Consider the following 24,346-nt stretch of genomic DNA (forward strand, 5'->3'; position numbering starts at 1 on the left):
AGCAATTTTCTTCTATCTTTAAGGTATATTCATGGATTCCGTGATACTGGTTAGTGTGAGCAAGACTTTAAGTAAAAAAATAAGATAGTTTAAAAATCAGTCAAAAAGAAAAAAAATAGTAAAAAAAGTTTTGTACCATGACTGCTTATTAAATCTGGTTCATAAAACCTGTTAGGTCATCAGTATTTGCTTGCTTTCTTTCTAAGTCCTAAGAGGACTTAAAAATACATAATATAAACAGGCCAATGAGAGAACTTTCATTTAAAAACAAACTTGGAAGGTGCAGTTACTGTCTACTTTGGCTATGCAAATTTTTTTTTTTTTTTTTTTTTTTTTTCCAGAAGAGGACCCCTTAACACAGTGGGAAAACCTTCAGAGCTCAAGGGGCAAATACAAACCTAAGAAGTAAAATGAAGAAAAAAAGGGACACATTAGAATGGGATTGAAGATCCTTGACGCAGAAAGGAAGATGCCAGTAGGAACACATGGAAAAGGCAGGGAACAGAGTGAACATTGGAGGTGTGGAAGTTGGATAATGCAAAGTGACTTTTTCCTTGGGAGAGAGAGGACCCATGATTGATTTAGTCCTTCTTTGGCATCTGTCCTGCTTTTGACCATTGCTTTCCCATTGTCTGGACTGTAAGGCACCAGAAACAATTAGAGAATCAGTGTAAGCAGACAGGTGTGCCCCAGCCACTGCCCCGCTTTCTTCTACACTGCTCATATTCTCTACATTTCATACAAATCACTCTGGAAGCAGCAATCTAGTTAAAAAATCTTAAGACTGCAAATACTTCCAGGTAATGCAAAGCGATTCCTGAATAAACCTTTATGATATCGTTCGCAAAGGCATGGTCTTAAACTTAGATCTCAGACATTAGGTGTACTTTTGGTTATAGGCATCAAAATACTGGGGTTAGAAAATCCGTTCTCAAGGGTTCCGTGTTTCATCCAGTTAATGTTAGAAACAGGCAACTGACCACGTCCTCGATCTCAACCGTGTTTCAGAAGAGGCTAGCTGAATTTTACAATATGAATCTTCCGGGGAGTATCTGCAGGGTCTTTAAAGCTATCAGTGCCCTAAGAAGAGACTTCCCCACCTGTCACAACCTGGACCGGCTCCATGGAGGCTGCCGGGCACACCACCGCCACGCCTCGCTGAGGTCAGACTCTCGAGTCTTGGGAGAGCTCTTTTTATTCTAAATTACAGACTTTGCAGCCACCGGATATCCTCGCTGCATAACTGGCAGTAGCCATGTGGCTGCACTAGCGTTTCCTGACAACCACTGCATTATTTCCACTAATATCCTGTCTGAGGCCTCTGGTCGGGCGACTCCCCGCTCCCACCGTCCAGCGGTACCCTTTCGCTCGTGGATAATAACCCGACTGTGCCCGCGTGCCCAAACAAAGAGGAAACCACCCGAAAGTTCCTCAGATCGCACTTGGCGACAGTGGCCTGCTACTGCCTCTCGACAGCTCTTCAGCGACCACGGCACGGCCGCAGACAGAGCCCGAGGACCGCCGATCTGGGAAGGACGCGGCCGCCTGCTGAGGGGCGGGCCCGCAGCCGTGGGGTCCGCGCCCGGGCGGGGCGTCCTGGGCCGCCGCGTTCGCATTGTCCACGTCCCCCCGCGCCCCGCCGCGTTCGGTCCCTCCCTATCTGTGGCGCACACGCGCGCAGAGCGAGCGGCGCGCGCGGGGCCAGAGCAGCAGCGGCGGCGGCAGCAGCAGCAGCGGCGGCGGGGGCGGGGCGGGGGCGGCGCGGGGCGGCGCGGGGCGGGGCGGCGCGGGGGCGGGCCCGGGGCGAGGCAGCCCCGGCGCCAGCGAGCGAGCGGCGAGCGCGGCGAGCACCCGAGAGGAGCGCGAGCACCAGCATGGCGGGGCTCCGACGCCCGCAGCCGAGCTGCTACTGCCGCACCGCCGCGGCCGTGAACCTCCTGCTGGGCGTCTTCCAGGTCCTCCTGCCCTGCTGTCGTCCGGGAGGGGCTCAGGGACAAGGTCAGCCTTGCGCCGCCTGTGCTCGCTCGCCCTCTCCACCCCGCCCCCCCTTCTCTTTCTTTTAGGGAACTGCTGAAATCTATAAGACGGCGAGGGGAGGAAGGGGAAAGGGGCAGGAGGAGGAAGGAAAGCGGTTGCAATTCTCGGCTGATAACATTTTCTGACCGCAGCCTCCTCTCCCGCGCCCCCTGCCCTCAGACAAACAGAAAGCTGGGCAGTCGTGGAGCCTGGGGACAGCGGCGCGGACCGCTAGCCGCACGCGCCCCAGAGCCTTTGTGCGCGGTCCCCGGGCGCCCCGGGCGCAGCCCCCGCTTTGTGTGGCGCGCGCTGGGGCCCCGCCGCGGCCCGGCTTCCTGCAGCTTTGTTCCACGAGCCTGGCCGCCCGGGACCCATCCCGCAGACGCCCGCCCCAAATGCTGCGGGATGCCGAGCGCCGAGTGGCCGGCGGAGCAGCTTCCCCATCTCCGTATCCCCAGTACGCGAACCCCAGAGACTTTGCACGCTCCCCGCGACAGGGGGCCGCCGACTTGCACCCCGCTCATTGTGCTCTTGTCCCCGGCCGGCTCCTCCGGGGGCCGACGCTTTAAGGAGAGGGTGACTTGTTTTGGTGAGGCGGGTGCTTGGGGGCACGGCAGGGAAACAGGAAGCGTTTCTTTTCCTTGCATTAAAACGCGCTGTATTTTTTTGGTTCGTGCAGCGATTGAGCCCTTGCCCAACGTGGTGGAGCTGTGGCAGGCAGAAGAAGGGGAACTCCTACTGCCCACTCAGGTGAGGACAGCCAGGTGACAGGGCGGGTGTGGGTGTGCGAGGGAGGAGCGGCCGCGAGGGAGGCCGTCGGCCCCCCAGCGGCACCCGCGCTCGGGCCGCTTTGCAAGGCAAATAAACGGTCGGGCCAAGCCTGAACACCTGGCAACGGTGGCCTTCCCAGCCTCCTCCCGCGCCATGTGACAGGGCGTGAGTCACGCCCGCCCCAAGTTCAGGAGGTGGGAGCCCTGGCCTCCTCAGCAGGGCCGCGGTCGGCCAGGGCAGCCTCGTGCAGGGGAAGGGCGGGCCCCAGGGCGGGCTGGGGGCCTGGGTGCGCGAGGGGCGTGTGCCCTGTTCCCTAAGTGAGCCAGAGCCCTGTGCCCCAGGACAACAAGGAAGACTGATTGCAGAAGTGTTAGTGAGTGGCACTTGCCATTCTCGTGAAGTGGCTTTGCAGTGAAGATGGGACTTTAAAAGGTTGTAGTCTTGGATTTTTTCCAAGTGCCTTTAATTCGTGTTAGAGACACCCTCTTAACAACTTGAATTTCAGGTTTGGGGGGTTCTCCCCCCCATAGGATACAATGATTGCATGTGGAAAAATAATTACTAGCATTTCATTGAGAATCCGTGGCATCATACAGGGTTTATTTAGGGCTGCGGTAGATACAGTTCTGCAAGGCGTTGTGTTACGGTTTAAGGTCTAACGTTTGAATGCAAATGTGCACAATAAAATATAATATTGTCAACTGCTTTTCAGCAGCGACAGTAGTGACCCCTGAATACTCTTTTTTTTTTTTTTGGAGAGGGGAGGGTTTAATTATAAGGGAATATTCAGCTTGTGTGGGGTAATTTTTAAGATGTTCATTACTTCCCACATTGGTGACAGCACTTAATTCTATGTTGTTTCTTGCGGCTCTTTGGAAAAACAGGATGTCTAGCTGTAAGTCCACGGCTGTGCAGTTTTACATTTGAGTTTCTCCCTCCTATGTGAAGCATTAGAGTGCTGGTTTTGAGACATTCAGAATATTCACTTTAACCAGGACTAATGAATAACAGCTTCAAGGCAGAGAGGTGATTTTTAGAGGAAAATTTTTCTGGACCTTCCCTGAAGGCCAGCATGCTGAATAAGACCAGTCCTTTGAGAAAAAAACTTCATCGGGATGGAGAGCAGATAGTCTGTCCTTCTCTTAAAAGTTTATTCCCAAATGGATTTTTTTTTCCCCCTGATTATAAATAACAGATGTGTATTATGGAAAGTTTGGAAAATACAGAAAGATAAAAAGAACCAAATCGAAATCGTTAATGACTCTACTGAGAGATCCACATATAAAACTTGACGGTTTTACTTTTTAAAAATATAGTTATATTTGTGTGTATCAGAGTTGTTTAAAAGCAGCATTCGTGACATTCTGGGCTGGAGACTTGTGTCTTGTGGAGACTATCCTGGGTGGAACTCTGTCTTGGGGGCTACGAGATGCCCAGCTGTTAAAGCATCTCTGTCTCTACCCACTAGATGCCAGTGGCACTTTCTCCTCCCTCTCCCCCCCCCCTTGTGATAGCTAAAAATGTCCCCAGACATTGCCAGATGTCCCTGGGGAGGAAAATTGCCCCGGTTGAGAAGCACTTGTGTATATCTATATGCATTTGCATTTTTTACTCAGTTCTGGCCTGTGCTCCTTACTGGTTAGTATTGGAAGCCAACCCAGACAGAAAGGAGAGTAAATTATAGACACTCGTTTGTTGTAGTATTAGTTGAAGATACTGTGCTCAGAGATGGAAATGTCAAGGCCTATGATGTGATTAATGATTTTATTTATAGCCTTCAGAGTTGTTTTATACAATTCTTAATTTGTGGTTTTGTTTTGTTTCATGTAGAACACAGTTTGTTTTGGTAAAAAAAAAAAGCACATAATTTAGAAGTTGTCTTTCTGGAATACTCACTATAAAAGCACTTATAACTAAGCTATTTTAATCAGAGCTATAATGAAAGTGAAACTGATATTCAAAATAATTTTCTAAATACTTCGCCTCTGTCTATATGTCTGTCTTTTAGAGACTGTTTTACCCTGCATGTACCTGGGTGGGGGGAGGGGATGTATATGGATCGATCTATGTAAACTGTGGGTAAACATGCATATGGATCTCTCCAAGCTGCATATATATACACACGCACTCGTATGTGTATAAACTGCAGAGGGTTCTAAAGAAAGTTATTTTTAGTGGATTCTCTTTAAAGTATTTTGACTTTTTTCCCCCCAAAACCCCCCTATGTGTCATGGAGTCAGCTGAAAAGAGTATTTATAGGTGTTTTTAAATTTGAGCATTTCTGCTTAATTAATCTGTAGGTTGGGCTCCTTTCAGTCAGGAAGACTCCAAGGCAGAAGCTAAGATTTGTCAGTGATAGGTGAAGTGGGAGCACCAGAGAGCGTGGCATTAAAAAATAGAATATTAACATTTGGTGTCACCATGAGTTATTTGAACTGTTGTTTATTTTGGAAATGTTTTCTGGTGATTGGGTCTTTCCTTTTTTCTTTTTCTTTTTCTGATGGGTCTTTAAGTGACCAAAGACTAGAAAAAGGCATCATTAGTAAAACCAAATACAATAATTAAATTGTTATAACCTTCAAGACCCTCTGGATAGGCTTCCAGGTTTTGACTGCTGGTTCCATCCCTTTTCTCAGTTTCTTCATCTGGAAAATGGGGGTAATTCTCTTAGGATCAGCAGTGCTTGAAGTATCCGGAACTTAGTAAGCACTTCACGTATGTTACCTATTCTTTTGGTATATATCTCAGCTGACTCCTAGATTCGGTTGCTGGAGGGCATGGGACAGCTTTCCTGCTTTCCAGGGCCGAGAATTCAGTACTATCATATGTCTACAGGTGTATAGATATGTTATGTTATTTGTATTTTTTTGTTATGTGCTGTTTTATGTGGTCAATAGTTGGCGTAGGAACATAAAACACTTTATCCATGACAATAATGAGAAAGAAGGAAAAAAACGTAATTTTATTCTTAGATTTACAGAATTTTTCCTCTCTTCTGACTTTACTTCTCCCATCCTTTAATACAAAGTGGTGATGGTTAGGAACCAGACACATGTTTTCATTAGCTTATTATCAGGAAATAATGGCCTGTGTGTGAGACACTGCATTGTGTACCTGCTCTATTCACCTTCAAGGTACAAACCCTTCTGTGATCCCCTTGACCTGCTCTGACTCTCAGGCCCTTCCTGACCTTGTGTGTCGTTCCAGTCAGTCCCCTGGGATGCTCCCTCTAGCAGGCCCCACATGTATCTGTTGAATGCAAGGACAAAGGCTATTGCCGTGCCGTTCCCATTGGAGCCAGTCCTTCCAGACCTCTAACTCAGTGGTTAGAGGTCTAGCAGTGGCACTGTTGTCATTTCTCTCTATGAGTTTCTTGAGTGTCTGGATTTCTTCTTTGCCTTGCCTGTACCTTCTTGCCCTGACTGGATTCCCTGTAAGAGAGTTTGGGCTTCTAAGCTTGGTGGTCCCATTGTGGCGGCAGTGGAGGAGAGCCAGTTATCAGTGTCTTGTCCTGTTTATGAGGTTAGTTTCAAAGGTGGCTGGTGGAATGCCTGAAGTGTTGGTTTCCTACCGTTCTTTGTTTTTGTTTTTGTTTTGGTATGAGTGCTAGCAGCAAGAACGGCAGTCTAGAATTTTTTCTTCTAATCCATTCAGACTTTGCTGAGATGAGAAGGCTCCTGACACCTCCGGTTAGATTTGAGACACTGACATTTTTGCTGAATACAAGCAGCTGTTACCTGATACAGAACCGTTTTGGTCTGGTTTGGGGGGGCTAGGCTTAGTGCTTTTCTGGCCTTGTTTGTTCGTCTAGCAGACACTTAGCATGGGCCTGACCCAGTTAGACCCCTGGGATACAGCAATTATAAGTAAGAAAGTCTCTGCCTTTAAAAATCTCATGTCTTACTCCCTTAAGTGTGATGGTATAGGTAACGGAAACTGGTAGAAAGAAATGTACTATTGTACATTGAATATCTGAATTCTTTATTATCTCAGGTACTGTGTTACGTAATCACATCTTGCTCCAGTCAGTGAATCATTGACTGGTATTTGGAAATCTTTTTGTCATAGAGATTTATTTTTAGTTTAATCTACTTCCACTGTCAACATAAAAAATAATACCTAACATGAGTTGAGTATCATTGGCATTGTTTCAGCACTTTATGTGTTACTGATACTCACATTCATATACTTAAAGTGTAAAGTGTTATGCTCTGACTTTACAGATGAGAAAACTGAGGCAGAGTCATTAGAAAAATTACCCAAGGCTGAAGGAATGGGCCAGTGGTATGATTTGAATCCAGGAGACCCTGAGCTTTAAAGCCCATGCTCTTGGCTGCTAGGTCACTGTGTGAGTTTTTGCAGTCTAAACAGTATTGTGGTGGTAAAGTTCCTGGGTCTGAGGGAGATACTTTTGTGTTTTGTTTTGAATTAGAAAAAATTTGTTTCGTGAAGTTTTAAAAAATGGTCATATCCACTAGTATTTTTGAAATTTTTATTTAAAAATTTTTTTATGGAGGCATAATTGACATATTATTTTGCTTTCAGGTGTGCAACATAACAGTAAGTCTAGTTACCATCTGTCACCATACGTAGTTACAAAGCTTTTTTTTGGCTTATGATGAGAACTTTAAAGATTTTTTTCTCAGTAACTTTCAAATTTGCGGTATAGTATTATTCACTGGTCGCATGCTATACATTACATCCCCAGGACTTCTGTACTTATTTTATAACCGGAAGTTTGTACCTTTTGACCAACTTCACCCATTTTCCCTGCCACTCCCCAACCCTCTTGGCTCCCCAGCAATCACTGGTCTGTTATCTGCATCTGTGAGCTTGGCATTTGTTCTTAAATTATTTTATTTATTTAGAGTATGATCGGCAGGGGGCGGGGGGGAGGGTGGGCAGAGGGAGAGAGAGAGAATCTTTGGCAGAGTCCATGCTAGCATGGGGCTCGATCCCATGACCTTAGATCATGACCTGAGCTGAAACCAAGGGTTGGAGACTCAACTGACTGAGCCATCCAGGAGGCCCTGTTTTTGTTCTTGTTTCTGAAATTCTGTATCTGAGAGCAACCACAGGTATTCTCTTTCTGTTTGACTTATCTCACGTAGCATAATGCCCTAAGGGTCCATCCATGTTGTTGAAAATAGATTGCGTTTTTTTAATGGCTGCATAGCATTTCATTATATGTATATGTACATATATGTTTATATGCATGTACACATATATATGCACACACATACATACCACATCGTTGTCCCTTCATCTTTCAGTGTACACTTAGGTTGTTTACGTATCTTGGCTGTTGGAATACTGCTATGAACAGGGGGTACAGATAGTTTTTTGAATCAGTGTTTTCAGTTTCTTCAGTTAAATACCCCAAAGTGGAATTGTTAGATCAATTTTTAATTTTTTGAGGACCCTCCATACTGTTTTCCAGAGTAGCCACACCAGTTTGCCTTCCCACCAACAGTGCATGGTTGTTAATTTTTGTCTTTTTGGTAGTAGCCATTCTAACAGGTGTGAGGTATATATCCACTAGTATTTAAGGAACAGCTAGACTGTACTTAGCTCTGCAGACATTTACAGAGCATGTACTGTGGGCCAGGCACTGGTCTAGGGGTTGCAGATGTCACGTTGAACAAAAACAAAACCCCTGCTCTCATGGAGCTTGCAGTCTAATGGAGGCATATAGATGGTAAATACGAAGTAGAATAGATTATATGTTCTTTAGTCTGTTAGAAAGACCTGTATGGTGCTGTATGGTGGCAGACCAGAGGAAGATTCAGCTGATGGGAGCTGGAGTTTTAATTTAACAAGTTGAAGTAGGTCAGTTTGAGAAGACCTAGAAAGCAGTGAGAGATTTGGAATAGTTAGTGCAAGGGCCCTGAGGCACTGCCAAGGGGGTGGGGTAGCGAAATTATAGGATTTGGCTCCCGCCTTTGAGAGCCTGGTGGTGGTGGGGAGATAAGGCTGGTACTACCCTGAGATAACATTCAAGTGCTGAAATGTAGGAACTGAAAGGAAGGAGGCGGAACAGTGCATCTTGGAGGAGTCTATTACTGGCTTAGGGCTGGGAGGGCTGCTTTGATGCCTGCATTAGCGGAGGTGTGAATGGGACCTCCTCTAGATCCTTACTGGAGTGACAGTTTTTAAGCAGATGCTTCAGCTGGGAGTCCAGAGCTCCTGATGAAGTGTGGCTGTAGAGTTTGGGATGGGTATGTCAAGGTCATTTGACAGTTGCCCAGTTCCAGGTTATGGAGCTTAGAGTACGTCTGAATCGCAGCTAGGGAGCGGTGGTAGGCTCTTGATATGGGATGCTGGGTCCATACGAAGTGGGTGGAAAGTCGTGACTGATGTTGTAGAAAATCGGTTTTGCGGAGACAAAAGGGGTGGACTGGAGGCAGTGGTCTTAAACAGAGTGAAGAGCGCCATCTGTGCTGGTCATGGAGGCCTGGGGTACTGATGGTGTGGGCTGCTTTGCTGGCAGAAAGGATGGAGAAGAAAGCACAGGTCTGTACCATAGTTCTGTTGAGTGAGTAGGTCTTTATGGCTGGAGGTTAAGGAAAGAGAGCAGTATAAGGTGACCCTAAGGTTTGTCCATAGGTCAAGGAGTGCAGTGGTATCCTTGACAGAAGGAAACCAGTTAGAACAGAAACCACTTGGCAGGGGCCCGGGATGTTGCTAATTCAGTGTTGATCATTACTGTTTTGGGGGAAGACAAAATGCGTATGTGCTAGAGGCATTTTGTGTTGTGGGGCACCTGCCATGTGCTGGCCACAGCCTGGTGCTGGGCTCCTTAAAGGGGGAGGAGTCTTGCTCTTGGGAAAGATAGGCATTCCCTGAGCAATCACATCTATGATTGAGGAGGAGTTGGGTTCAGTGGTGGGGATTTGGGCCCCACGGTGATAAGCTTGTGTCAACATTGTGAGTGAATTGGTGTAGGGAGTCTGGGCCCAGGAGGACTGTAGTGACAAGTAGGAAGGCAGGGGGTGGAGAGGCAGTAAGTACCAAGAGCAAGAAGCCGGAGAACCAGGAAGGCTCAGTACTCCTGAACCCAGCAGTGACGAGCTCCGGGAAAGAATGGGCAAGACTCTGTCTGCCAGACAAATACATGTAGTATTTAATTGGATCTACCCTTGTGTTTCTATTTCAAGTGACTTTTCTTTTTACCCTCCTGGTATATGTCATGTGGTCAGATTTTGGCCTGGTGAGTCTGGGAGAGGATTTTGGAAGTGTTTTTGAGTGTGATGTTTATGCCATTTATAAAATTGATTAGCCTTTTTATGTTGATGTCAAAATATGTCAGGTAGTCAGGTATCCATGTAGGGGATTCTGAGCTAACCAATCCCTTTTCTATATATATATATATATATATATATATATATTTTTTTTTTTTTTTTTAAAGATTTTATTTATTTATTTGACAGACAGAGATCACAGTAGGCAGAGAGGCAGGCAGAGAGAGAGGGATGGGGAAGCAGGATCCCCCCTGAGCAGAGAGCCCGATGCAGGGCTTGATCCCAGGACCTTGAGATCATGACCGGAGCCGAAGGCTGCAGCTTAACCCACTGAGCCACCCAGATGCCCCTCCCTTTTCTATATTATCATTAAACTTTATTTTATGCGATTCAAGTTAAATGTTAAAAAAAAGGCTTTTGGAGAGAAGAGATGTCAAAGTAGTTTTGAGATTATGTTTAGGTCATGACTTTAAGCAGGAAGAAACTTTATTTACACTGTCTGAGGGATTACATGGCAATTTATGGCTTTTAGGAGTATCACTTTTTCAATAATGAATAAATATTCATTAATATACCTGCTGCTATCAATATCCATAAATATTCATTGAATACCTGCTGTGTATCAGGCACTATTTTTTATTTTTGTTTCACTTAAAAAATTTTTTTTTCCAATATTTTATTTATTTATTGAGAGGGAGTGGGAAAAACGGGAGAAGCAGAGGGAGAAGGAAAGAGAGAGAATCTCAAGCAGACTCCATACTGAACATGGAGCCTGATGTAGAGCTGGATCTCGCCACTCTGAGATCAGGACCTGAGCTGAGATCAAAAATGACACTTAACCAGCTAAGCCACCCATTTTTTTTTAGCCACTGTTTTTAGACATTCGTTACAAGTTCATCATCCATGTGAAATTTAAGAATTATTTCTTTTGGAGATTTTTGCGTTCTTTTGAAATAACTGTTAAACCGTGTTTTTTCGTTTGTTTTTATCAATAGGGTGATTCCGAAGAGAATATGGAGGAGCATTCTCAAGAACAGAGGTAAGAAAAACAACAGGAGCAAATACCTGCATTCTCAACATTGCTGCTCACTTTGGATGCTGTCTGAAGTCTTGGTATATGTACGTTTATGTTTACATGTTTAATAGATCAGTGATATGCCTTGCTTTTTGGCGTTGGGTGTCTGTGGTCTCTAATAATAAATATATCTTTGTTTGAAAATAAGGTTGTACAGAAAACTGTTAGAAATATCTCCCCCATCCCTGATATTCAGCTTTGCATTTTCCATGGCGTACTTATGCTTGCCCCCCTTTTCACAAATACCTGTTTAGCATCAGGCATAGTGCTGGGTGCTGTGTGTAAAATAAGGCCCAAACCCGTGTTGAATGTAGTGGTGGAGTCAGACGTTACTGTAAACAAAACAAAATGGTTGTGATTACACTATGAACAATCAGATTGCCGTGGTATAGAATAATGAGGAAGATCAGGTGGGGCCCCTCTTAGCAAGTATATTTGAGCTGAAGGCTATGGAGGACTAGCCACGCAGCAAGCAGCAAACGAAGGGAGAGTGCTCTGGGCAGAGGGAGTGTCAGGTGCAAAGGCCCGGAGGTGGGAGGCACTGGCAGCATTCCAGGAACTTGGAGAAGGCCAATGTAGTATGTAGGATACTAAGGTAAGGTAGGACCTTAGAAACCACAGTAAGGAGGTTGGGTTTTATTTTTTTTAAGGGTGGTATGATTTGTTAATGGATTTAAAGCAGGGGCTAGCAAATCTAAAGGTGTAAACTAGATTTTTAAGAGAATACCTTGGGACAGTTGGTTAAGAGTTTGCCTTCAGCTTCTGTCATGATTCCAGGGTCCCTCTCCATTTGCCGCTGCCCCCTGCTCATGCTCACTCTCTGTCTCTCTCTCTCTCTCTCTCAAACAGATAAGTACAATTAAAAAAAAAAACAAAAAAAACTTCGGTGGTGGAGCAGTCTCCGTCACTTGTCATACTGGGATGTCTGGTCGCTTGGAGTTACACGGAGACTGGGCACAGGGATTTCTTTCAGAGAGTCAGCTTCTAGATCTCATTATCCATATAGTCTTCTAAAACTGATCTGTCTGAGGTTACAAGCTATCCTTTTCTACCTCCTCTTTTATAATCTCTTTTCCACTTCATAGGAGAAAGACAGACTTCTTCCCCAGCCCCCTTCTTACATGTGCTCCATATTGGGCAAACAGAGGCATGATTTGAAATACTGGCATTGGTTAGGAGAAGCGATTAACTCTGACTGGATAATAAATTCTTTTCTAACGCTGGTGGTTTTCAAACCTGTCCACAAAATTGAAGGGCACAATCAAATCAGCAATTGATAGATCATCAGCAGTTATTTTTTAATGATAGATCACTCTGCTTTTTGGGTAAACAGGGAGTTTAGAGACTATAAGGACAGTGCTGTAACAATTCTCCTTCCATTCACACCCATTTATGTGAACAAGCTTTTTCAGGGCTTACATTTAAAAAAAAGTAGACAAGAAAAATAATATTCACATGAATCAAGGATGGAGGTAAGACACTTTCATCCATTTCTTTAAGGAATGCATTTTCAGTAAATTTGTTTCCTTATGTCTAATCACCTGTCAAGACTTAAAATTTGTTGGTTTGATTGGTTGTTTACTAACGAAAATTATACTGATAACTCAGAAGAAAAAAATATTTAACACTTAAACCCAGTAAGTCACAGGAAATTTTTTTTCTTAAGACTTTATTTTTATTTATTTGACAGACAGAAATCACAAGCAGGCAGAGAGGCAGGCAGAGAGAGGAAGGGAAGCCGACTTCCTGCTGAGCAGAGAGCCCGATGTGGGGCTCGATCTCAGGACCATGGAATCATGACCTGAGCTGAAGGCAGAGGCTTTAATCCACTGAGCCACCCAGGCGCCCCAGCACAGGAAATATTTTTAAAAGCCCAACATTTCAGGTGAAACACATAGTTTTGTTTCAGAAGCCTTTCAACATAATGATGTACATGTTAGGTTAAAATTTTTGGAGGGAGGGGCTCCTGGGTGTCTCAGTTGGTTAAGTGTCTGCCTTCAGTTCAGGTCATGATCCCAGGTTCTGGGTTGGAGTCCCGCATCGGGCTCCCTACTTAGTGGGGAGCCTGCCGTCTCCCCTGCTTGTGCTTGCTCATTCACTCGCTATGTCTCTGACAAATAAATAAATAAAATATTTTTAAAAAAAATCCTTGGAGGGAATATCCAGCCATACAAGAATGCCTATTGGTGTGTTTAAAAATATGGACGATGATAGGACAGCTGGCTGGCCCAGTTGATACAGCAGGTGACTCTTGATCTTGGGGTCATAATTTGGAGCCCCATGCTGGGTATAGAGATTACTTAAAAAAAAAAAAAAAAAAGAATGATGGTAGATTTCATTGAGTATTGTTCAGATTCCATTGCATATATATATATTTTTAAAATATTTTATTTATTTATTTGACAGAGAGAGAGAGAGATCATAAGTAGGTAGAGAGGCAGGCAGAGAGAGAGGGGGAAGCAGGCTCCCAGCTGAGCAGAGAGCCTGATGCGGGACTCCATCCCAGGATTCTGAGATCATGACCTGAGCTGAAGGCAGAGGCTCAATCCACTGAGCCACCCAGGCACCCCATCCATTGTATATATTTTTAAAAGTGATGGTGAGTTTTATTTAGAAAACTGTTATTTATAATATGGCAGAAATGACATTCTATGCAGCCATTTAAATTCATAATATAAAATTTTAAATGTGGGATAAATATATGAGGCAGAATTCAGAGTTTGCCATTGTCTTCTGTTTGAGTGTAGGGGAGGGAGCAAGGAGAGGTGAGGATTGCTGGTGGTGGTTCAGACGAGGCTGGTGGGAGTTGGGAAGTTCTGAGATGGATTTTGGGGGTGGAACAGATTCATCAGTTGCTGAATCAGTGGTAGAGCAGGAGGGGAAGAGAAGTAGTCACAGAGGTCTTCTAGAATTTGGCTTGAGCATCTGGAGGGGATGACAACTGAGATGGGAAAGGAAGTAGGGGAGGGAATCAGGAACTTTGGTTGCCTCATAGGAATGTCAAACTTGATTTGACACGTTCCTGAGGAAGTGGTACTGTGAGCCCCAAGCTAGGAAGCTCTGGGCAGCCTCCAGGGGTGGGCGTATCCAGCCTGTAGGCAGCCTGGTGTGAGCCTTAGCTTTTGTTCTCTTCTGTAGATTGCTGTGCTCTCTTCTTATCAGTCACAACTGGTTACTTTCCTCCGTTTTCTGTCAGACTTGAAGGTATCAGTAGATGTTATCCCCGTGGGTCTTTTTACCTAGTGTCAGAGTGCTGGGGAAGGTGTGTGGGGTGGGAGAATGGCAGTTACTCAACACAGTGGCTTTCAAACTTTCTGACAGTGACTCACGGTAAGGGATATATTTTACATCATGTGCACCTAGCTGCCCATACACATATATCTGGATGTATGAACTGAGTACCTGTACTACCTGAGTCATACTCTTTTTTCTTTTTTTTTAAAGATTTTATTTATTTGTTTGACAGAGATCACAAGTAGGTAGAGAGGCAAGCATGGAGGGGTGGGGGAAATAGGCTCCCTTCTGAGCAGAGAGGCTGATGCGGGGCTCAATCCCAGAACCCTGAGATCATACCTGAGTTGAAAGCAGAGGCTTTAACCCACTGAGCCACCCAGGCGCCCCTGTCATACTCTTTTCTATTTCATTTTTTTATTGTGATGAAATATATATAACAGGTCCCATTTAAACCATTTTTAAATGTCAGGTCTGTGGCATCGAGCTGATCCACACAGCTGTGCAACCACTCACTACCATCCATCCACAGACTTTTTCGAATTAATTTTATTTCATGTAAAAAGAAATGCTGGTTACCTCTACAGGAATGATTTTAAAATTTCTTAATCATGAATCCCATTTTGATCAGCCCTGATTTATATGTTTCAATCTCAATATTAACTATTTTGTAGTATTTTGCTCTTACATTATCGCTAGTTGCTTTCCTTTTAACTTGGCTTCCAAACCTCTTCCTCTTTGTTTCTTCTGGCTTTTTTTCCCTCCCGCCCTCCCACCTTGGGATTTGTTCCTCATGTGTAAAGACTAGATCACGACAGGGGTGGATGGTACTCTTAGAGAATTTTCTTTGTGTTTGTTTCCTGAAGATGTAGGTTCTGGAGCTCTTTCCAGGAATTCTCACTGTAAGTGTAATGTCCTGTGATAGGTAAATGAATCACCTAAGTACTTAGTATTCATTTACTTTTACTGTACTGTTGAGAAATTTTTTAAATGAAAATTTTAATACCTCCAAAGCTCATATAATGTCTTGCTGTAGTTAAAGTAGAACTTCTGTTTTAGAATGTATTTAGTTTTACAGAGAAGCTGTGAAGATGGTACAGAGAGTTCTCATAGAGCCCTCATGCACTTTACCCAACTGCTAACATCTTCCATTACGGTGGCACATTTGTTAGAACTAAGAAGTCAACACTGGTGCGTTACCATCAACTAAACTCCGCACTGTTTGAACTTCACTTATTTTTCCCTGACGTCATTCTTTTGTCCAGGATCCCATCCAGGATGCCGCATTACTTTTAGTGGTCCTGTCTCCTTAAGACCTCTTGGTTGTGACAGTTTGTAATATTTTCCTTGTTTTTGAAACCTTGCCTGTTTTGAGGAGTACCGCCTCAGGTCTTTTGTAAAATGCCCCTCTCTTTGGGGTTGCCTGATGTTCTTTCTCCTGGTTAGATTGGGGGTATGTGGTTTGGGGAGGAAGACCACACCTATAAATGGAATTGTCATCACATATCAAGGATTTCTCCTGTCAACATGGCTTATCGCTTTGATATTAACCTTAATCGCCTGGCTTTTTCATCTCTTCTCATGCTACACTCTTTGGAGGCAAGTCATTGAATGGAGTTAAACTCCACCTACAGAAATTATTTGGAGTTCTTCCCTCATTTATTCATTCAGTCATTTATTTATATCAATATGGACATACTTATTTTACTTATTTTACGCTTTGGATTATAATCTGATATTAGATTTGCCTTGCTAGCTTAATCTCCTGCCTAAATCTTATTGTGAAGTTATTACTGCCTCTTTACACATGGTTTTAAACATTTTTTGTGATTTTTGGTTTTAATTATTACCCCACATACTAACTCTCTATTGATAAATAAGACTCTAAGTCAGTAGAGGCAATGCTTGGGAATTCTGCACCACAAATGCCTCGTCTCGAGAGGCACCATCTAGAGGACCACACTGCAACTCCATATAGCTGTGGCCATAAAAGAGAGTTTCAAGATGTCCCAAGAAAAGTGTAGGTGGCACTGACATCTATCCCTGGTGAGAATCTGAATCTGAAGAGGGCTCTGTGTCTCAGTCGGCAGCCTGCCCAGGGTGGGGCCCAAAGCAGACCACCGTTACTCTTGGGGTGAACGGTTCTGGAGTTGCCACCCTATGATCTCAAACACACTTAGGGAAAGCTTTCAGGGAAATTGGCCTCAGTGAAGATTTTGTTTGTATTAACTTGAGTGAATGCTATGTAATTGCATTTGGTTGAAAGCCAGGAAAGCAATATCTGAAAGACTTTTCCCCTCTTGCCTCTGAATCCACGTTTTTCTCCTGGGTGTTCTCAAATACCAGCAGTAATCTGTTCCTTCGCTGAAAGTGAGAGATTGCATTTGGGATTCAGCAATGAGAGCCAGTGAGAGCGGACTTCAGCTCTTGCGGGAATCGAATGCTCTCTGGGAAGCTCGTCTGGCTCTCTGTACATAGCTCCCATAAGCCTTGCTGGCGTACATTAGAATGTGAACAGTGTGAGCAGTGGTGAGGCGAACAGTATAGTGTATCCACATTTAAAATGGTGATATGAAAGTCGTAAATACTGACTGGTCAAGTACAGTGTGGGACTTGTCATTGTGTTGTATTTTTTTTTAATATTTTATTTATTTATTTGATAGAGAGAGATCACAAGTAGGCAGAGAGGCAGGCAGAGAGAGAGGGAAGCAGGCTCCCTGCCGAACAGAGAGCCCAATGCGGAGCTCGATCCCAGGACCCCGAGATCATGACCTGAGCCGAAGGCAGTGGCTTAACCCACTGAGCCACCCAGGCGCCCCGTGTTGTATTTTTTTGATGTGATTTTATATGATCAGTTAACAGCAGCAAACTGTGTTCTTCTAAATCCGTTTTGACATCAGTTAAAGGCTGAGCCTAAGAGTCAGGACATGAAGAAAGTCTTGTTAACCTTTCAGCAGCATATTGAAAGATATAATTGCAGACAAAAATGACTTAATCGCTAGGGAAACTTCCTTTTGGCAGCGAAGGGGATTTCAGAGCCCCCACAGGGAATGGAACTGCTTTTCACTTTTCTTTGTTCTCCTTTAGAAGTTGAAAGCTGTTTTTTCAGTATAACCCCCCAGTTCCTTACCTGTTGACAGGATCCTAGCTTTTTAATCTGAGCATGCCTCCCCAGGGTTCCACTGTGGACATTCTTCTCTTCCCATCTGTCGTTTTCTCCGAGGTGATCTCACCTGTTCTCTTGGAGCTTTACCTAAATAGAAAGAACTTGAACTTGGATTGTACCTTCTAGCCAGGGGTCTTACCTGTCCGGCTGCCCACAGAGAGCTCCTTTTAGCTTTCAGGTGCTGCTAACTTAACTGAGCTCTCAGGCTCAGTTCCTTCTCAGCCCTCCCCCGCATTGTGCACTGTACATTCATTTGTGTAAGCCAGAAACCAGGATGCCCCTTGACTCCTTCCCACTCCCCACCCTAGTGTATGACCAGGTGGTGGCTGGATCTCCACATGGTCTGCTACCTCTATTTTATAGCTACCCAAACCTGTTCTCCACCTTCCCACCTGAGTAATGTATCTCAGTGATACTTCCTTTCCTGTCCTTACTTCTACACACAACCTTGCCCTTTGTGACCAAGTGTAGACGTTGGAACATAGCATAGAAGGCCTTCTGTGATCTCGGCCATGCTCACTTCTTCAGCCTTCCTGCCCCTGCTTCTCCCTCCCCTCTTTCACATGGACTCCTGCTCTCCTCTCTTCTCTTCTCTGGCTAAGCCCCTTACCTGACCAACTCCATATAGTACCGGCACTTGTAACACAGGGCCTATCTTTGTTTAAAATCACCTGTCTTGGCATTGTCCTGAGTCTCGATCCACTAATTCCTTCGCACCCAACCTAGTACTTAACATCTAGGTGAAGAACTGCTGAATGAAGGGAGGCAAGCTCCTGATACAAATTTAAGTCTTTTTTTTTTTTTTTAAAGATTTTATTTATTTATTTGACAGAGAGAGAGATCACAAGTAGACAGAGAGGCAGGCAGAGAGAGAGGGAGGGAAGCAGGCTCCCTGCTGAGCAGAGAGCCCAATGCGGGACTGGATCCCAGGACCCTGAGATCATGACCTGAACCGAAGGCAGCCGCTTAACCCACTGAGCCACCCAGGTGCCCCAAATTTAAGTCTTTTAAATTGATAACTTACATCGTTTCACACGTTCTTTGTATCCAAGCCCACAAACCATATTTGCCATCAGAATCAAAGCAGTGGTATTAATATTAGAGGTTGTGGTTTTTAAATTAGGTCATTGCAGTTGGTGTGTTTTTAAAGAAAATGGGTTATTAGCTCTTTTGGTGCGTGCCCCGTGGTACTTTCTATAGAGTCATGTGGGCCCTGGGAAGGATGCAGAATGAATGCATTCAGTCATGGGCTGCATGACCCTCACAGTCTAAAGTAAATTTTTATTGATTATAAGAGAGCTGCTAATATAGATATTCTTAGAATTTAAACTTTTCAACAGGGTTCTTGGTATATATTAAAATTGTTTTCAAGTCACAAAATACATTTTTTTGGGTTTTTTTTATTTGTTTGTTTTTAGGTTTTGAAATTTTCAGCAAAGCTTTTGAGACTTATTTATATAATTGTTTAGACCTCAATTAGAATTAATTAGAAAAAATAGTATAGTAGGATCAGTATCCTAATTCTGATTTTATTAAAATTATTACTTCTAGATTTATTTTTCTACAGACTTTGGAGTGATTAAGCTTGTGCTAATTTATATCTTTATATTGAAAAAGATATTTGGGGGCGCCTGGGTGGCTCAATGGGTTAAGCCGCTGCCTTCGGCTCAGGTCATGATCTCGGGGTCCTAGGATCAAGTCCTGCATCGGGCTCTCTGCTCAGCAGGGAGCCTGCTTCCTCCTCTCTCTCTCTCTCTGCCTCTCTGCCCACTTGTGATTTCTCTCTGTCAAATAAATAAATAAAATCTTTAAAAAAAAAAAAGAAAGAAAAAGATATTTGAACCAATTTTAATAATTCCAGGTATATTTTAAAGGGTTATTCTAGATTAAAACTAAGCAAAACATTTCATTAATGTTCATGATCCTGAAACCATAAAGTAGAATTGAAATCTCAAGAGCTTGGGTATGGTCCCTAAATGTGGCATAACTTGTGCCAGAAACGTCCCTAAACATGGTGTAACTTGTGCCAGAAACTTGATGTTCATTACCTTAGACTAGGAATTGCCTTTAGGCGGAGTGTCTTAATCCAACACTCAAAGTCTGACTCTTAGCTTGCTTCACAACTGTCTCAGCTCCTTGTCACAAATACTTCACAGTCAGGTGTCTTCTGAAGTCTGTTCAGTGAGTGTGCATCCTGAAGTAAGAGCTAGGCAGATTCAACAGCCCAGGAAGACTTGCCCATGGAAATGACAACATGGGTATTAAAAAGTACATAAAAGATTTCTAAGGAGCTTCTTTCAGATCAGAGCGAAGGTACCACTGTGAGTGAAAGAGAGACTTGGATGTTTTGCCATTTTAAACCCAACCTCCATTTTCAAGAAAACTTAGAGCTGTATAGTTAGAGATGAGCTGACACTGTGGTTGTCTTAGGTTTCTTTGATGTTGGGAGAATTGTGCTTTGGTTGCTCTTTACTCATCACGATGCGCTGATGAGAAATAAAAGTACTTTTCAGATGGATCCCAATATACTGACAGCAGTATCCATCAATGCTGTGGAGGCATTCTGGATGTGCTGGGACACCAAACTTCATATTGCTTAAGAGGGTGACAGAGCTTGGGATTTCAAGGTTCAAAGGAGAAATAGAATTTCCCAAGGCAGTATTCTCTGTCTAGGAACATAAGTATTAAAATAAGAGGGTCTCCCGGGAGCTCGTTACTCTAGTTTTAAATGAATTGTCATCAGATTGTTTTGTTGTTGCAGTCTTCCACATATGAAATAAGACTCTGGAGTAATAGTGATTCCCACCCCCACTTTAGTAGGTGTAACAAAAGAATGTTGCCACTTCACAAATAATTAACTATAATAATTTAGACAGTATTTCACAGATGGTGTGCTCAGTAAAGATGCTTCTGGAACCATTGTTTTTGAATTGCTTTGCAAACTCATTTATGAATGATACGGGGAAAGTCTTGTTTATTGTGGCCTTTCCCAATGTTTTCTCCCAAGTAGTGGGGATGTAGTTTTAAAAAGTCTGCTATGAATGTGAAAATTCTTTGAAATTAAAAAATATATATATATTTTTAATTTATTGAGAATTTTAAGTCATTTAAAATTACTCTCTGATCGCTTTTTTTTTTCCCTTCAAAAATCTTTTAGTAAAATGTATGTTTCGAGAAGATTGCTGTATTTACCTCATGGGATAATTTTCTGTGCTACACACATACATATCCCAGTTGGAGAAACAAGGTTTTAGTGCCATATATGTTTCTTCCCTCACGGCCAATTCCTGTTGTTTTTACCCAGTTTGTTCAGATATTTCAATCAGAAGACATAGCTCTGCATGGCATATGGCTCTTGGGCTAAACCTAAACATTACCTATTAATAAACTGTGGGGACAACACCAAACTAAAAAGCTTCTGCACAGCAAAGGAAACCATGACCAAAACAAAAAGCAACCTGTGGAATGGGAGGAGATATTTGCAAATGACGTATCTGATCAAGGATTAGTATCCAAAATATATACTGAACTTACACAACTCAACACCCCCCAAAATGAATAATTCACTCAGAAACGGGCAGAAGACACGAACAGACATTTCTCCAGAGAAGACATCCAGATGGTCAACAGATACATGAAAGATGCTCTATACCACTTACCAGGGAAATACAAATCAAAACCACAATAAGATCCACCTCACACTTGTCAGAATGGCTAAAATGAAAAACACAAGCAACAACCAATGTTGGTGGGGATGTGGACAAAAAGGAACCGTTGTGTACTGTTCATGGGAATATGGGAATGCAAGCTGGTACAGTTACTGTGGAAAAGAATATGAAGGCTCCTCAAAAAAATTAAAATTAGAAATAACATATGATCCAGTAATTCCGGTACTGGATATTTACCCAAGAAAATGAAAACACTCGTTTGAAAAGATATATCCACCCCTATGTTTGTTGCAGTGTTATTTCAATAGCCGGGATATGGAAGTGTTCCACTGAGAGATGAATGAATAAAAAGGTTTTATATCCATATCCATAAAATGGAAGATTATTCAGCCATAAAAAAGAATGAAATCTTCCCATATGTGACAACATGGCAGGACCTAAAAGGTATTATCCCAAGTGAAATAATTCAGATAGAGAAAGATGAATACCATATGAGTTCTCTAATATGTGGACTCTAAAACACAAAACAAATGAATAAGGAGAAAACCATACTCTTCATTACAGAGAACAAAAACGGGTGGTTGCTAGAGAGGAGCGGGTGGGGGATGGGTAGAAGAGGTGAATGGGATTCAGAGGTAAAAACTTCTAGTTATAAAATAAGTCACAGAGATGAAAAGTATAGCACAGGGAATATGGTCAGTAATATTGTCATCCTGTTGTGTGGTGACAGAGGGGACTATACTTATTGTGGTGAGCACTGAGTAACATATAGAATGGTGGAGTCACTATGTTGTATGCATATGTCAACTATACTTCAGTAATTCTTTTAAACTTCAGAAAAACTTCACCCCCCCACCCCAAAACTAAATTTTTCCTTAGGAAAGATGATTTGCCACCTGTGAAATGTTCAGAGAAAGCCACTGCTGCATTTGAAGGTAGTTCCCGGAGAACAGCTTCAGTAAAAACCAAACGTTGTGTGTGGCTCTCATGTTGAACATTGTGCAGATGTACATAGTAAATAATTCATGTTGATGTAACGCCTTGTACATCCTTAACTTTTTGGGTTGTACTACTTTGTGGCTGTTGGTTCCTTTAGCTGCTACTGAATTACTGGTAACAGGTGAAGTCCAGTTTGAATAACAGTCCATGGTTCCAATGAACAGTTACGGCAGATGTATGTAGCATGAAGCTTTGGTGAGGTAATTCCTCTGGGATCAAGACTGATCTATCTCGCTCAAAACCAAGTCTCACTAATCCAGTTAATCCTTAAAACCTGGATTTAAGTGGTTGCCCTTGTATTATACTTGGTAGTTCACAAAATATTTTTACATGGATTGTCCTTAGTTAACTAGGAATTCCCATTTTATAGAAAAAGAAACAGATTGAAAAAAGCAAATCAGTTTAAGATTACAGAGCTACAAAGTGGCAGAAAAGCACATAATCTGAGGTGTCCTCTCTCAAGAAATACTTGTTTTTCTTCATCTAAAGTGATATAGGGGTGCCTAGGTGGTTCAGTCAGTTAAGCCTCTGTTTTCAGCTCCCTCTGCCCATTCCCCCTTGGTGGGGGGAGACCTGCTTGTCCCTCTCCCTCTGCCCCTTCCCTACCCTCGCCCTCCCTTGTGTGCTCTCCCAAATAAATAATAAATACAATCTTAAAAAAAAAAAATAACTGATACAGCTTGGAACATGACTTTCCCAATTAGTCTGCTCTCTGTATAAGGAGACCAAACCTAGGATTGATATGTGGAAGCAACTGAATTTTTTTTTTTAAAGTAACTGAATTCCCTGGTATTATATGGTTCCTAGCAAACCTCTGAGAAAAATGAGTCTGCCTCTTATAAGGGAGACCCAGAACTGAGACTCGAGTACAATAACACTTTACTGTGTGTTAGAGAGTTTCTTTCATTTTCTATTCTTCTTTTTTAAAGAATTATTAGAGAGAGAGAGATTTGCATCGCACATGCACACAACGCACAGAAGCAGGGGGAGGGGGAGAGGGAGAATCTCAAGCAGACACCCTACTGAGCTTGGAGCCCTAAGCTGGGCTTGGGATCCCATGACGCTGAGATCATGACCTCCGGCGAAATCGAGAGCTGGAGGCTTACCTGTTAGGGCCATTGAGGTGCCCCACCATTTTCTGTCCTGTTCTAAGTGCTGCTTATCCCTTGACATTCAGCGGCATGGCTTTTGAAATCATTGGAAAATATAAACCTGGAATTTTAGAATTACTCTGTGGAACACATACCACTGTAATGTGCGCGGAAACGTCTTTAGCCCTCTGGATGGGCATGTTATTCTGTTTGCATTGCTTTGTGATTAGATATTTTTGGCTTCAAGTAGAAGAAAACCCTGACTCAACCAGCTCAAACAATGAAGAAAGTGTTTTGTCACCTAACAAGAAGCCTGGAGGCTGGGTGGGTCTAGACTGGTTTACTAAGCAGGTGAGCGTCAGCACCTGGCAGCCGGGTTCTTCCAACTCCCTGTTCTGTGGCTAGCTCACGGTGCTGCCCGGCTCCCTTCAAGGTTGCTGAGGCTCAAGCCTCATAGCCTCAAGTCCTCCCCTGGAATCACCAAAGGCAGGTTCAAAGAACCTTCATCCTGTGCCTTTCTCAGGAGCGCCCCTCAGCTGACCTCCCCTTCCATCTCACAGGTCAAAAAATGGTCCATGCTCACCTTGAACTATGCCTTGAACTACTCACCCTGGTCCGCAGGGTTTACACAGTCACCAGGGAGTGGTGCTTACTGACCCTGCTGAGGCTGTCCCTGTGTGGGAAAAGGGGGTGGATGGTGGGAAGGCTGCTGGAGGTGCCTGCTGGCTCCAGCCTGGGGCTTGTTGTCAGGGAGGAGTGACGGGTCTCGGGCAGTGTTTCTCAAAGAGGAGTTCTGGACCAACAGAATGGGCTCAGCCTGGGAACCTGTTAGACCAGTTCCCAGAGCCTACCCCGGGGCCTACTGAATCAGAAGCTCCAGGGGAGGGGCCTGTGATCTGTTTTAACAAGCCCTCCAGATGATAACACTGTGTGCTCAAGTTTGGGAATCCTTGGTCCAGTGTAAGGCATCTGAGGAAGAACATTCCAAAATTCACTTTGGCTCAAGATTAAATAATGAACAGCAGAAACGGTCTTGTTGGTAAAACAGTGGGGTGGAAGTTTGGAGACAGAGGTTACTTTTTTTTTTT

General features: G+C 43.6%; 1 protein-coding gene and 1 long non-coding RNA gene across 14 annotated transcripts in view; one reads left to right on the forward strand and one right to left on the reverse strand.

Moving 5' to 3' along the window:
- The first annotated feature begins 1,780 nt into the window (after positions 1-1,780).
- Positions 1,781-24,346, forward strand: part of TMEM131L (transmembrane 131 like) — a 158,986-nt gene continuing 136,420 nt past the window's right edge. For 3 of the 13 annotated variants that reach the window (XM_082726721.1, XM_082726722.1, XM_082726724.1), the window contains exons 1-3: positions 1,795-1,998; positions 2,696-2,766; positions 11,024-11,067. In XM_082726721.1, coding sequence (XP_082582847.1) covers positions 1,875-1,998; positions 2,696-2,766; positions 11,024-11,067 — 239 coding nt within the window. In that variant the 5' untranslated portion in view covers positions 1,795-1,874. Of the gene's footprint in view, positions 2,606-2,695; positions 2,767-11,023; positions 11,148-24,346 lie in introns of all 13 variants that reach the window. The other 10 variants (XM_082726713.1, XM_082726719.1, XM_082726720.1 and 7 more) reach the window with 7 other exon arrangements.
- Positions 16,954-24,042, reverse strand: LOC309862639. Its single transcript, XR_014310620.1, has 4 exons — positions 23,842-24,042; positions 19,885-19,986; positions 17,465-17,587; positions 16,954-17,247 (listed from the first exon to the last, which is right to left on the reverse strand). It is a non-coding gene; the product is annotated as an uncharacterized lncRNA (long non-coding RNA).

The sequence above is a fragment of the Mustela nivalis genome, assembly GCF_964662115.1.
Source record: "Mustela nivalis genome assembly, chromosome: 4".
NCBI classification, from domain to species: Eukaryota; Metazoa; Chordata; class Mammalia; order Carnivora; family Mustelidae; genus Mustela; species Mustela nivalis.